We start from the raw sequence: 14,772 nt of genomic DNA, 5'->3' as shown, positions 1-14,772 counted from the left end.
TTGTATGTCGCAACTTTTTCCTTTTCATCCCATTTTCGTATTCAAGGTGCTGCAAGTGTCTCGGACTCTCTGGTTGTCAATACCAAACAATGTCTCATACCTGATCTCCACGCAGCATGGTCCAATGAGTTAATATCAGTCAGGTTGCATGGAGTTATATCGCTTCCCTATACACTGGAACGAAGCTTTCCTCACTCTACCACAGCTCACCTATTTGATTATCTGCATATAACACATCACCTAAGAAGTTCTACAATAATGTTCTAGTTAGCTAGAAAGCAGTCCCATGTTATTGTGTTCTACGGATGAGAAGTTCTAAGATAGAAACTCTCATGTTATATTCGGTTTTGCGTACACATAAGGTAAATTCTGTTTTGGATATAGCCGTCAATTTTGACTTTAAAAGGTTTGATTTGGCGGGGGGGGGGGAATATTTCCATGCGGTAACTTATGATGATAAATGGCTTGTTTTCATCATTGGTTTATTATCATCATCCATATTCACTTGCATCCCCACATGTGCAAATGTTACCCCCTTCAGCCGGTCGGTTGAGATGATCGTCGACCTCAGAACTCTTCCACTCCAATTACGGCAGCCTGAAAACGACCCGACTCTGGCGGTTTGCAGCTCACTATTTTCGTCCTTCCAGTGACCACTGCCGGTGATAATTCTTAGCCGTCTTAATATTGCTGGTATTGGGTAGTGACAGAATTATCAGTTGATCGTCTAAATTTATACTCCGGACCTGTCGTTGTGTACTCGCTTACCGGCGAACATCGCCGATAAGAGAGCCGTAGATTTTAGTGTGGTGAAAAAGGAAATAAAAACGATTCCACACACGAATAAACAATTAATCTGGGTTTATTCACAATAATAATGGTCTAATAATATTTCAGAGTTTGAAGGTAGTTGGCTGTAGCTATTTTAAAACTGTAGCTTGTGACTCGAGTTCAGATAAGTTTTTCGGCCATTGGAGATACGTGTTTTAAGCCAAAAGCCCTCTCTGCCCGACTTTAACACCATCTGAATTTGCCAAAATCGAATTCTCTCTTCTCCTTCTCTTCTCTCGTTTTCTTTTTACTGTGTTCGAGGAATATATACATATCCATCAATGCCCTTTAAACATCACGAGTTTGTATATGTTTACAACAAGAAAACTTGCCTGTCATCAGCTTTCAAACCTTGTTTTCCAAAATAAACAACCGCCTGTCATTTCATCTCGAATTCTGTGTTTCAAAATAAACAGCCAGCTCACTCCAAACTCTGACCGTTACAAAAATAAGTATCTCTTGACATCCTTTGTCTGTTCTAACCACAGAGTTATTTGATCGTCCTATTTTTTCGTTCTTTTGGCTCTTTCTCTACAACGGCATATCAACCCCATAACTTGGTTACACAAAGTGCTTGACTGAACTCCAGTCTATGGTTTCCCCTTAACAAACTTTCACGAAAAAACTCTATTAGCTACAACCACTATATATGATTTATTCCACTCTCTAATCTGTGCCTAATTCTAAATGCAGATTCCATGAACAAAGCTTCTTTCTCAGAACTACCCACTTGTAGAACACTGTTCTTCTGGCCTGCTTCCTAGTTGAATACAACATGGTTTCTTTCAAATCCAATGTAAACAAGTTCTTGTTGAGCCGTCCCCATAAATAATAAAATCGGTATCTTCACGAATCCGAGTTAGCCACATATTTCGGCTGGTCTTTCTGTTTCCTTCCACGCCCACGTTGCTTTAAGATCCGTAGAAAGAGATGAGTATGGTCCAGTCGACGAAGGTTGACTTTGTTACTGCACTACCGCAACCTTATCCTCGAGTGGCCTTCGGGCCTTGATAAGTGGTGACTCTCAAGAAGAAAAATAAACACTAAAAAAGATGATACTCTTTAGTTATCTTGGTCATATGTTGAGCGCTAGAAATAGTTTCTAGTTTGGCTCTACTATTAGGGTAAAATCGGCATGGGAGAAGTTCTGCAAACTGTTGCTAATCCGACTATTGCAAGCCATTTCATGTATTTAGAGCATGATGCTGGATAAAATCACCAGATGCATATACAATGTTGTCAGATTAGACCTGACATATCAGTTCAGATACCTGGTTGATGAGACTTGATAAACTCCTGACAATCCGTCAGCTACATTGGTTTGGCCATGTTAAAAGGATAAAAAATGCAGAAACCTTGAGGTAAAAGGCCTGAGAAAAGTTGGATGACCCAAATAAATTTTGACGCCAGCCATCAATTAAGATCTTCGGCAGTGGAATTTGGACGGAACCAATCCTCAAAGACACCAAGCTTGGAGACAGAGATTAAGGGATAAAACATAAAATGCAAATCTCTTCCTTTCGATAAAAACTATTAGACAACAACTTGATAGCCATGATAAATTTAAAATGTTTTTACTTTCATTGTTAGCTTTTCATTTTTTCGGGTTTTTTTTTTTTTAGACAACCACTTTGACATTGGTGAATAAATCTGAACCAAAAGTGAATGAAAATTCCAGGGATGAAGAAGAGAAGGAAGATGAAAAAGTGGAAGAGGTCCAAGAGGAGGAAAGAGAGGTAGAAAGAGAAGTGGAAAGAGAGGAAGAAGAAACAAATAAAAAAGATGAAGACCAAACTCAAACTCCAGGTAAAATGGGAAATAAAAAAAAAAATTGTTTTCAACAGATTCAGACAAATCATTTTCATTCAAGAGAATTAGATTTCTATATTTACAGATTACCCAAATTCCTTCATCTCTCCTAATAACTGTCCCAGTCTAATATTAATAATCTCTACAAACATTTATTTATGAGGATGAGATGATCTAAATACTTGGTGGGTGTCCAGTATTTCCCTAATATTTAAAAGCAAAAATACAGCAAAATCTGTATAATGTACGTACTCATGACTGAATCAAAATATCATATTCCAAAAAACATAATTTCATCAAATTGTTTTATTTTTTATAAAGAAAATCATTTTTAAGTGATTAATGAGAAATTGTAGGCATTACAAAACTGAATTTACATGATTTTTGGAATAGGAGATTTTCATTCTGTCACAAGTACATACATCATCCAGATTGTTTTAATTTGTGCTTTTTAATATTGGGAGAATGCTGGACAAAAGCCAAATAATCTGTTGGTAATATAAAAAAAAATGACAAAAAATCCTTAAAGAGACGTTACAGGCCTGTCTCTGCTCTATCGTTATTTTCATGGCAAGTACTTGTCTGAGTTTCAATCTATCGTTCCCCCTTGCCAAACTTTCACAAAAAACACTCTACTAGTTACAACCACTATATAGGATTTACTCCACTCTCTATTTGTGCCTAATTCTAAACACTAGATACAAAGCTTCTTTCTCAGAACTTACCGCTCTTGGATCATTGTTCTGCTGGCCTGCTTCCCAGTTGAATACAGCATGGTAGCCTTCAAATCCAATGTAAACAAATTCTTGTTGAACTGTCCTCATAAATAATCAAATTCTACCCAATTTACACCATTAACGATTACTATACTACCACCTTACATTCATTAACCCTTATCCTCAAGTGGCCTTCAGGCCTTGATAAGTGGTGACTTCCAAGTAAGAAAAACAAGAAAGAATTTACTTGTCTCCCCATGAAGGTAGAGTTAGGCATACAGTCAGTTTTTAATGTGGAAGAAAAATCCACTTCCCAAAATAAGTCTGATCTGGAATCAAATAAAAAATTCATCTAGGATTTCTTTTTAACTTTAAGCAAGAAAAGATGAAGTCTCGTGTCAAAATATGTAAGTAGTTTGAGTTCTGAATGTTCAGAAACGTTCCAGGTGAAGAAAGTTGTTTAGTGTGTAGTACGAAATTGAGGTGTCACGTTTTGTTTCAGCTGACATTGTGAATTTGCATGTGACAGTGTGTGTGAATTGTGTGTGTGTGCATTGTAGATGCGTGTTTATATGTGTATTAGCTTGCCTGCTTTCCTTTATCATCTAGTGGTTGCTATACATATAAAGCTTCTTTTCATGCAGAAAAAGATAAAAGGAGACGTTTGCTGAGTTTCTTAAAGGTTGTATTTTGGAAGAGAATTGATTCTCACCAAAGAGAGAGACTGATTATTTTATTAACTTTTTTATTTTAACTGAAATGGTGACATGAAGACAGAGATATTGCAGTAACATTTCACACTTAGTGATTATCAAAGTTTTCTACATTATTATCAACAAGGTCCCTAATATGTAACGGTGTGAATTCAGTCGACTATAGGTGATGTGCATATGTATGCTTTCTTGTGTTTTAGACAACGTGAAAACATTGGCATGAACTTGTGCAGTTTTGAATGTTTTGTTTTGTTTGATTGGTTCATTGGTAGAGTCTCAGGCCCCAGACTCTGAGGTTCTGGTTTCAAATCTTGTTAGATTCAGCCACACTGAGTCGTATAATAATGAACCAAGTTCAGGTGTATTTGTATGATTAGAAGTAATTTTCTTTTTCTTAATAATAGATAGAGCTTTATAAATATTATGTAAACATTTTTGATTTTCCTGGTTAAAAATAAAACCACTTGATCAATTTACATGATTTTTGGAATTGGAGATTTTTGTTCTGTCATAGGTATATATGTCATTGAATGTATGGCATAATCACGGTGACACACCGGTTCCTGCTGGATCACTGAAGTTAAGCAACTTTGAATCTAGTTATGGGTAACTATTTGGGACTTCAAGGTGCTGAATGTGCTATCCATTCATCTCGGTATTGTTTCCAGTCGTCCTGGATTTCTCTTTGCCACTGGATTCAAACAGTGTCGATTCAGAAGAGGTGTGGTTGGAAATTGTACGACCCTTGCCTCACAATTACATACCCAGCTGTTCCTATGGGGAGTATCCTTTGTCTTTAGAGACTGAACAGAGGCATGAAAATATTTTTGTGGCTTATACAACTGCAGTCATGTTTCAGTAAGACCACCTTTTCAGAACCAAAAATGATTATATATGTCTTATCAAACGGTGAAATCTAATTGGTTCATAACGCAACAAGTGCTAAGTTATAATCAACTGACGGTGATGGTTCAATCCTTACGACACGTGATACTAGTGCTATAAGTAAAAAAATTAAGATTTCTGACAAATCATTATTGATGAAATGAGAGCAATCGACCCCAATGGCTAAAATAAAGCGTTCTCTTTGACATTTTGTATAGATCTCCAAGTTTGACAAAATGCACCTGAAGAAGGTCAGAGGTTACATTAGTTGAAATATGAAAATACCATTCAACAAGAACATTATGGATAATCCAAATTATCAATCCTTATCTAAAAGATTTGCAAGCAAAATAATCCATTGCTGCCGCAATGTGAATAATAATATGACAAATCTTTTTAAATAACGAAAATGTGAAATTAAGCCGATTAATTTGCATTTTTTGTTGATAAAATTAACTACATTATTTAAAATGAAGCGAATAGTTAGCATCTGTCTGCCTTATATATATATATATATATATATATATATATATATATATATATATATATTTTAACAGCAGCCTAATAAAATTGTCCGACTTTTAAACTAAATTTTATGCAAAAGTTAGGTGCCAATCAAGAGTTCTAAAGATGTGGTGTCTAAAATAGGCTCAGAGAATTTCTAAACTAATTTTGTTTTTTCCTTTCAAGAATAGATTTTAATAAAAGTGAAATACAATTGTAAAAGATTTCCATTGTTTCTTGTTTGGCCATATTGAAAGAATAGATGATATTTCTTGGGTTAGTAGATTTGCAACAGTTATGGTACAAGGGTCAGCTGGATGGAGAAGGCCAAGGAAAGTGATAGAAATGGACTTGAGAGAAAGAGGAATAAAGACCTGATCAGAGTTAGGTTAGTTTGGAAGTCAATTTTTTAAAGCCATCCAACATATGTCAGTCTGTGAAACAGACATTAAAACCAATAATTTTAGAGAAGTTCCTTTGGATTATAGTCCTTTATTGACTTCAGTAAATCTCACTCTAAGAAGACTGGAAAATGCAAAGGCCAAAATGCTATGAAGTGTCCACCTGATCATCACAACTTAATATCATCGCTAAAATGAAGAACCTTAATATAGTTATGGGCAACTCCTTCAAATCACTGCATCATTGTATTAAGATGGTGAACAAAAATGGGCTTGTTCTCTACCTAATTAACAATTTTATTTTTAAACCTGAAGTCTCACACTTTCTGTCCTATGTGAATAACTTTCATACAAATCAGTACAATAACAAAATTGTAAATTGTGGTTTGCTTTTCCATCAAACTACTGGATTTTCACCCCGAAGGGTTCTTCATGCAGGACAAGTGGAAAAACACAAAAACAAATATTGTCCCTATTTACTTGCCCGCAAGAGGACAGTTTCAGTCAGTTTTTAATGTGGAGAAAATTCAGCTCCCCAAAAGGAAGCACTCGGGATTAAAATGAAAATAAAAATTGTCTCAGTCTAGAAGGATTGCTCCTTCATTGACTGAAGACAGAAATGATGAAGTGTTGTATCAGAACAGGTACTGCACTTTTTCTCCTAGCAAAAAAGGACAAATTGTCTGGATTTTCTGGTTTAGATGGCAACAATAATTTACATCTTTGTATTCTATTTGATTTATTTAAAAAAAATTTTTTTTTTTATTATTTATTTCTACTTTTATTTATTTTTTTTTTTAGCTTTTTATTTAACTTTTGTTATTTGTTTTCTTTATAACTTTTATTTTGTGTTATTTTACTTATTTATATTTTTTATTCATTAATATTTGTTTTTTATTTATTTGTTTTTATTTTTATTTATATTAGATTTTTATCTTAGATTTATTATTTATGATTTTTTCTCTTCCAATTTTGTTGTTTAAACCCTTTTCCTCCACTCTCTCCAGAAATTTTACCAAGCGATCAAGCCGATAACATTCCAGCCAAAAGTGTATCCGCAACAAGGAATATCCCACAAGAACTACCTTCTCCCGCTTCTCCTTTGAGTCCTGAAGCCGCTTCAGATCAGGCAACTGCCGATATGGAAAGCTCTGACGGACAAGCACAAAGGGAGGTCATTGACGATGGCAATTGTGGCGAGAAAAAAGAAACGCCCAAAGAAGGCGATAGTGTTGTTGCTAATTCTCCCCCTGCCATGGAGTCACCTGCCTCTGTGAATGTTAAAATTGTGGTCACGGAAGCAGAGGAGCCACGTCCTCAGGCGGATTTTGTTGCGGCACCATCGTCAGTGGGTAAAGAGAAAGGGACAGCAACAGCAGAACCCTCAGTGCATAATAATGTTCCCATGTCCAGCAGCAAGTAAGACTTCTCATGACTTGTTGCTTCTCCCTTTCATTACTGCTGCCATCTTCCCTCTGGCCTCCTCCATTCGTGGATCTGCTTTCTTTCACTTTCTCTTTTCTTTCCTTGGATTTTGACACTTTTTGCTCGTTTATTTATTTTTTTTTTTAATTTTCTATGTTTTTTTTTTCTTGAAACTTTCTTTTTCTTCATTTTTTTTTTTTTTTTTTTTTTTTAATAAATTTTTCTGTTTTTCATTTTTTTTCTTTTCTGCTTATTAATTTTCTGTTTATTTTATTATTTTTTTTTTTCCATTTTTTTGTTCATTTAAAAAATTTTACTTTTTTTTTTAATAAATTTGTTTTCTATTATTTCCTTTTTTTTTTTTTTTTTTTTTTTTTTTTCCTCTACATTTGTGTTTGAAGACAATGTCTTTTTACTTCGGAAAGTAGAAAAAAGAATTAAAAAACAAATGAAACCTGAAAATCTTTTTTTTTTATTTTTTATTTTTTTTTATTTTGTTTTATTTTGCATTTATTTAAAAAAAAAATTCTGTTTTTTGTTTGTTTTACATTTTGTTTTGTTTCTTTTACATTTAGTAAGACACACTTGTGCCATTTTCGAAATGTCATCTAGGAGTAATAATATCTAGCAATCACTTTCATTTATCCAATAGGGTTAATAAGGAGCTTTACATGTTGCGTATCATGATCTACCAAATTCTTCATAAATAGCATTTGCTGACTCGCTTTACAAGGCAGTGATTCATCCGCACTTGATATATAAGTCACAGTTAGCAAAGTGTTCTCGGATTCTCTTCAGCATCTACAGCATATATATATATATATATATATATACGCACTTCATATTCCCTGTGACCTCTGACCCCGTCCAAGTCACAATGGTCGTGATCGTCTTCTCTCCGGGAGTTCTCTACAGGATTCTTCCACGCCGCAGGGCTCATTTATCAGGTTGATATGCCAGTTTCCGCTGAAAATAATTAGTTTCTCATGCAGGCAAAAGAAGACAAATTCAGATATCTCTATTCTAGGCAATTAATTCAAACGAAATTTACAAAGTGTGATATATACTTATATACAATTGCTCAGTTTAGTTTCATACAAAACACTTAAGTCTCAATTAGATTTAGTCTCTCGGTAGTGACGGACGGCAGGCGAGATAGGAGTGTGGCGACGATCCCTCGGTCTGAGTTCAACTCTCTGAAACTTTGCTCCAACTCTATTCTGAGATTCTTGGCACGAGCATTCGCTTATATTTCAAGGGAAGGGTTGGATCGGGGTAAGCCGCCGGGCCAATCACCGATCAGCAAGTAATTTCAGGGGCTGTTCCGATTCCATACACGGCCCGAGAATCTGTGATCACAGTTCAACTCTGTTCACACAATCAGAGAGGTTAACCCATGACACCGGTCTGGCCTTGTACTCAGAAGCCAGATGTCCTTGAGTTGGGTTTCGCCAAGAACGAAATTATATTTTGTTCTAGCTTTCAAAATGACATCACTTGTCATTTTTTTCAAACAATAAAAAGTATGTGTCTGTTTTACGAAATAAATTTATATTTTAACTCTTCCTTTCAGCCAGGTTACCCCCCCCCCCACCCGCTGCCCGGGCACCCAATAATTAACAGTTAATACCAGTTGCTCAGCCTTACTCAGTGTTTCTGGGGTCTCAATCTCCCCCCCCAGTGGGGAGCTCTATCGTTCCCAGAGGCGGTCACACCACACCTGTTCCCTCTCGAGTATATGGTCTGCTTGGGTTAAATCTGCTGTTTACTCACTAGAATGTAACCGTTGCTTCTGTTGCCTGCAGAGTATTTCATGGTTTTTGCCCCACGGCAATGCTTAAATACTGCCCTGTGCTGCGGCTGAACAGACTAAACGTATTAGATTCTCTTCATAATCACACCAGTGTCTGTTCAGACATGTACTGTCAATCTCTTTTCACATTGTTTTTTGCAATCCTGAACGTGCTACCTCAGAATTGTTTGAATGAACTGTCACATTTTCGGAATTCTGTAATTGGCTAACTATTGTGATATTCCTAAATTTTATGCATTCTCTAATTAGCTTAGTAGCCTCTGTCTATTGCTAATGGTTTTATGACCACAGATTAATAAAAAGAAAAAGAAAAAACAGTAAAACATTTTTGATTTTTTTTTTTTTTCTTTTATTTCTTGTTTTTAAAAACTTTGATTCTTTGAGGAGAAATTTTTTTTTCTTTTTCCTAAGTTATTTCTATTTTTCATTTTTAGAAGTCTTTTAATGGTTGAGGTTAACAATATTTCTTTAAACACTAAAAAAAAAAAAAAAAAAAAAAAATAGGGTTCCACATTGTTATTCGCGGAGACAAAACCCTTCCAATGAATTGGTTCAGGTCTAATAAATCACAAAACTTTTGAAATGGAAACTTAACAAAATCTGAAAAAGAAAAGTTTTGCAAAAAAATCTTCAGAACAATTTTTGGTGCCAATATACCACATGACACAGAAATTGAAATTTGTTTTTAAAAAAAAAAATAAATGAATGGTTTGTTAGAAAAACTATTTTGGGATTAAAAAAAAAAAAAAAAACAAGCACAAGAAAATCTTGAAATTCCTTGTGTTATCATAAAATATTTAAAATTCAAATAAAAACTATTTGTACGATTTATATTGTTTGAATGACAGTTTTTATCTTGAACAGCATTCTTACGTTTTTGTTGATTTAACCTCCGACCTTCAAGTATTTTTTTTGTCAAACTCTGGATTCTTTGAAGAATTTTAAATGAAACTTGTCTAGCTGAAACTACTATCAATAATTTCCCCCACGTAGATTCCATAAATAAAGCTTCTTTCTTAGAACTGCATCCCTGTGGAATCTCTTCTGTTTGCTTGCTGTCCAGCTGACTACAATTTGGTTGTCTTCAAGTCCAACGTAAACAAATTTTTGATGAGCCATCCCCTTAAGTAATCCAATTTACTACATTTCCACTACTAACAGTTACTACGATATTATCTCATTGACTACTCATTAATATATAATATACTCATTTATCCTCGAGTGGCCTCTGGGCCTTATATTGCTGATCTTCAACATTTCTACGACAATGTCTGAGAGTCCTCCAGCCTTACCCTTCATTTTGCATCTCGTGTACTATTTCTTAATTCTTTTACAGTTTTAAATGAGATATATGGTGTTATCAGATCAGGCGGCCAGAAGATACTGGCTTCCTGACCTAAAATGCAGCAAACACTGATTTTTTTTTTTTTTTCCTTTTCATATGCCAAATTCAATCCTGTTCTGCAAAGTCGAAAGCAACAATTTTCCAATAAAGTAAACGCCATGAATTAATATTAGAAGATATAAATAACTTGAAGTATAAAAATTAGCATTAACGGATTCGCCATTAAATAACCCCAAAAGTGTTAATATTACTGATGGGAAGATTCCAGTATTTTTCCAGATGCAATTACCGATTCTGCATTAAATACCCGATTCCGATACAATTACCGGTTCCGATTTTTTATAAATTTCTAATTATTTAACTACAGAGTTGTTATTTTTTCCCCAACTACCGTCAAAACAGATGTTGAATGTGTAGATGTTTTCTCAAGCATAAAAATGCATTCGTTGGGGAATGATTTATAGATTTTAGTTTTACTGCTATCGTAAGATAAATATTTATTATTTTATCATTATTACTAGTAGTGGAAGATTTTGCTTTAAACAAAATGAAAAAAAATAATTGAAATAATCGATTTTGGTATCAGGAAATAGGCAAAAAAATTTCCAATTCCAATTAATCATTCCAACACTAGTTAATCTATATATATATAATAGGCAAAAGTGGCGCACACGTTTTTGTATGTCCGCAAAAGGCTTGGGGAGTAATATTTTTTTAGAACTTTTTATATACTCCCTAGATTACGATATCTACGATTTGCGAATGGACGTCGCCTCTACATTTATTTTGATCGACTTTTATAAAATTCCCTCTATTCCGTCCTTTCGCATGTTTGTTCGTCTTTTTCGTATAAATAAAGCGAAACTATTCGGAGTGAAGTAGGCTACCTGGCTTTCTGGTCGGGACCTGCAGAAACGCAATTAGCTTTGATCAATGTGGGGGAAAAACCCTTCATATCAGACAATTACTATTCATTTGAAAGCTCCCCCTTTTTCGGAGGAGCTTGGTTTCCCCAACATCATGGGGAAACAAATAAATGGAACGGCAGAAAGCTGAACTGGCTTTCAGCCAACGTTCATTTCTGCATCTGTGTGAACTCCTGTCTGCAAGTCAACTTTTTAATCGTTAAATTTGAATGCTTTTCACTTCCTGTCGCGTTTTAGCGTAGTGGTAAGATCTCAGCTTTCCTTTCACTTTCTTCCTTTCCACTTTCTGCTTACTAACACTATTTTTTTTTCCAAACACCCAGGCAACGCCGGCCACCTGCTCTAGTATACCATAAAAGGAAACAACCAAACTAATTAAATGAGATACTATTTTTCTTTTTTTTGTTAATAAATCAAAAGATAAACAAAATCGACTTCACAATCTAGTGGTAAATGCTCTCTATTATTTGCTACAGTAATCTTTTATGTTGCTGATTTTTCTTTACCCCCTCATTATTTCTATGGCAGATTACCAAATTCCTGTTTCACTCCCACCCCACCACCACTCGTAAAACATTCACAGTAAAAACTCGTCCTACCACTATTACAAAGAATTTTTCTGTTTACTTATAACCAAACAGAATTTCTATGAACAAAGTTTTTTTCCAAGGATGTTCCATCTGTGGAACACATTAACATGAGACTGCTTCCCTGCAGGCTACAACATGGTCATCTGCAAATCTCATGTCAACAAATACTTGCCAAGCTCTTAAGTAATCAAATATCCATACTGTCCATCTTTTTCAATTCTGTGATCGTGTTGTTCGTCATCCTGTTGATAATTTCATTAACCCTTATCCTTGAGTGCCTTTTAGCCTTCGCAAATGGTGATTCATTTGTATAAAATAAACATCCCTGTGCCTATTTTACAAGTATTTTTATGGAATGTGCTCTGATGAACTTGTGGCACGTGTGCCTATTTGACATACATATCCCGACAAACCTGGTTAGCAACAAAATTGTACCCCTACACTGTTGAGGTCCCTAAATGCCAGAAAGTTTTCTATTCTAATAGTTTCTTCCTTTGAACAGCTAGACTTTGGAAGTCTCCTCCTGCTACTTGTTTCCCTGACTACTGATCTGCAGAAATTTAAATGTAATGTAAAAATGTAACTTATAAAAAAAAATAAAATCTTATTAATCTTTCCTTGGCATGGCCCCAAACAGTAACCCCTTACGTCCAAGGGGTGATATGTCTTGTAAGAGGTGAACTTGGATTAATAAAAGAAAATATGAAAATGAAAGAAATCCGATCGTCGCCAAAAAACTTGATTCCGCATCTCACGTTTTTCCTCCTTATTTTCTTTACCTTTTAAATAATTATTTTCATTTTATCAATTTTCTTGTAATTTCCCCATTTTCAGCTCACCTTCCATTCCATCGAAGGACGACGACGATGAACTCCAAGCCAAGGACTTCTTCTCCTCCGAACTTAGTGCGGAAAATAAGAGTGACTTAAGCCGAGAGGATTCATTTGAGGTAAATGATTTTTTTTGGGGGGGGGGTCCCCCTACAGAACAAGGGTGAACCTGTAAATTCACCTTTGTCCGCCCGCACTTTTCTCAATAACTACACTTTGGAATTTTTTGAAATTTTGCACAAACATTAAATATGATATGAGTAAAAAAGTAACTGAACGGATTTTCCGGAAAAACTCCGGTTGCCTTCCTAGGGGTGCCGTTCGAGTTAAAATGGCTAAAATTGACACTTTTGTGCTTATTAAAAATAATTGATGCATTGGATTTTTGTAAAACTTTCTGAAAAGTTGTAACTAACTGATTTCTATATAATATTTTTGTCTATACTTGTGCGATAACTCTTGGGTGTGCCCCAGGGGTTCTTTTAGGGCTAATAAAAACACTCCATTTTTGGGACTATTTACCATAGTTGTCCAAAATTTTCTGTGTATGTCTATTTAGCAGTTTTGCATGGTGCGAACTCAAATTTAAATATGTTAAGGCCTTGCGGACTTTTGGAGCTAAATGGAGGGGGTCAAATGATGGACTTAGTCCCTTTTTTTTTTTGCATGGTGCAGAACTTAAATTTACGTATATTAAGACCTAAAATTGCACCATTTGTTCATTTTCATCAGAATTTGACGTCCCCTGGGGACTTTTGGGGCTAAATGGGCGGGGGGGGGGGTCAAATGCTGGACTTAGTCATTTTTTTACGTCTTGTTCACTGTGCACTCCCAGGGGACTATACATGCTTCACTTGTTTTCTCTTGAATTCTCTTATATACTTAATTCGTCTCAGACGATATTTTCATCATTTACGACAAAATCTAACCCTTATTAGCCTTTCCTTGGCTTACAAATAAGAATTCCGCTCTCAATGTCAAAATTTAGTAGAATGATCTTTTCTGTTCTTTGCAACTCTCGTTTTATGCTCGTATATTTTTTTTATTCAGAAAAATATTAAATGAAACATTTTCATTATCTTGTACTCACTAGGAGTTCTCACAAGTCATCTTCAATGACTATTCACTGATAATAACTGCTGGTGTTCCCTAAAGTCTAAGTGACAAATATCCTCAAATTTCAAGTACTCTCCATTTCTTTTGATAACCATTCTAAATAATTTTGCCTTATTGCAACAGTTGCTTACCATTGATTTCTTGCTGCATTAGTCTTCTCTAGGATTTAGGTAGTAATAAGCGTCCACAAGGTTCCTCCCAGAACTCTGCTAGTCTCTTTTTAACATTAGTTCAATGAAAGGTTCCCAACTAACCTTAACCTTGAGCTCTAATCTTCCTCCTTGTAAGACATTCACACCAAGAACTCGTCTTCTTACCACAACTGAAAAAAAATAACTTTTATTCCTCTATGTGCCTAGTATTTGATAGAATTTCCCTGCATGTTGCAACGTGGTCGTCTTACAATCCATCATCAACAAATACTTGTCAGAAACCCATAAGTAATTTCAGTATTTTTTTAATTTACAACATGTTTATTTAATTTTTTATTTTCACAAACTTTATTTTAATTCAATATTTTGTTTAATTTATTTATTTATTTTTTTTTTTATTTTATTTTTTTTTTTTTTTTCAGTAATGAATATTTTGAAAAAAATTGTTTTTACACGCTCTAAAATATTTGTTTTTTAGGACCTGCGACTACACGCACCACCTCCGTTATTTGGTTCTGATGATGATGATGATTATGATGATCAGGATTTATTTGGTTGAAAGCCCCCCCCCTCCCCAATACACAGACATTCTGTTTTTTTAAATTTTATGCGAATGAGACTAAAATTTTTTTTCTTGAAAACAAAAATGAAACAGATTTTTATCCATGGCCTTAAATTTTTGATTTTCATCAATAAAATATTTCCATAAAAAAAGA

The 14,772-nt window shown here is 34.7% G+C and overlaps 1 protein-coding gene across 4 annotated transcripts in view; it reads left to right on the top strand.

Annotated features, from left to right (window-relative positions):
• The window catches only part of LOC145254651 (FK506-binding protein 15-like), a 125,640-nt gene extending 110,868 nt beyond the window's left edge, over positions 1–14,772 (top strand). For 2 of the 4 annotated variants that reach the window (XM_080113285.1, XM_080113286.1), the window contains 4 exons: positions 2,454–2,637; positions 6,867–7,278; positions 12,793–12,907; positions 14,535–14,772. In XM_080113285.1, the coding sequence (XP_079969411.1) occupies positions 2,454–2,637; positions 6,867–7,278; positions 12,793–12,907; positions 14,535–14,615 (792 nt within the window). In that variant the 3' untranslated portion in view covers positions 14,616–14,772. The remainder of the gene's footprint in view (positions 1–2,453; positions 2,638–6,866; positions 7,279–12,792; positions 12,908–14,534) is intronic. The other 2 variants (XM_080113287.1, XM_080113288.1) reach the window with 1 other exon arrangement.

This window comes from Euprymna scolopes, chromosome 30, assembly GCF_053919585.1.
Source record: "Euprymna scolopes isolate OS-2025 chromosome 30, ASM5391958v1, whole genome shotgun sequence".
Taxonomy (NCBI): domain Eukaryota; kingdom Metazoa; phylum Mollusca; class Cephalopoda; order Sepiida; family Sepiolidae; genus Euprymna; species Euprymna scolopes.
This window is presented reverse-complemented; position numbering and strand designations above follow the sequence as displayed.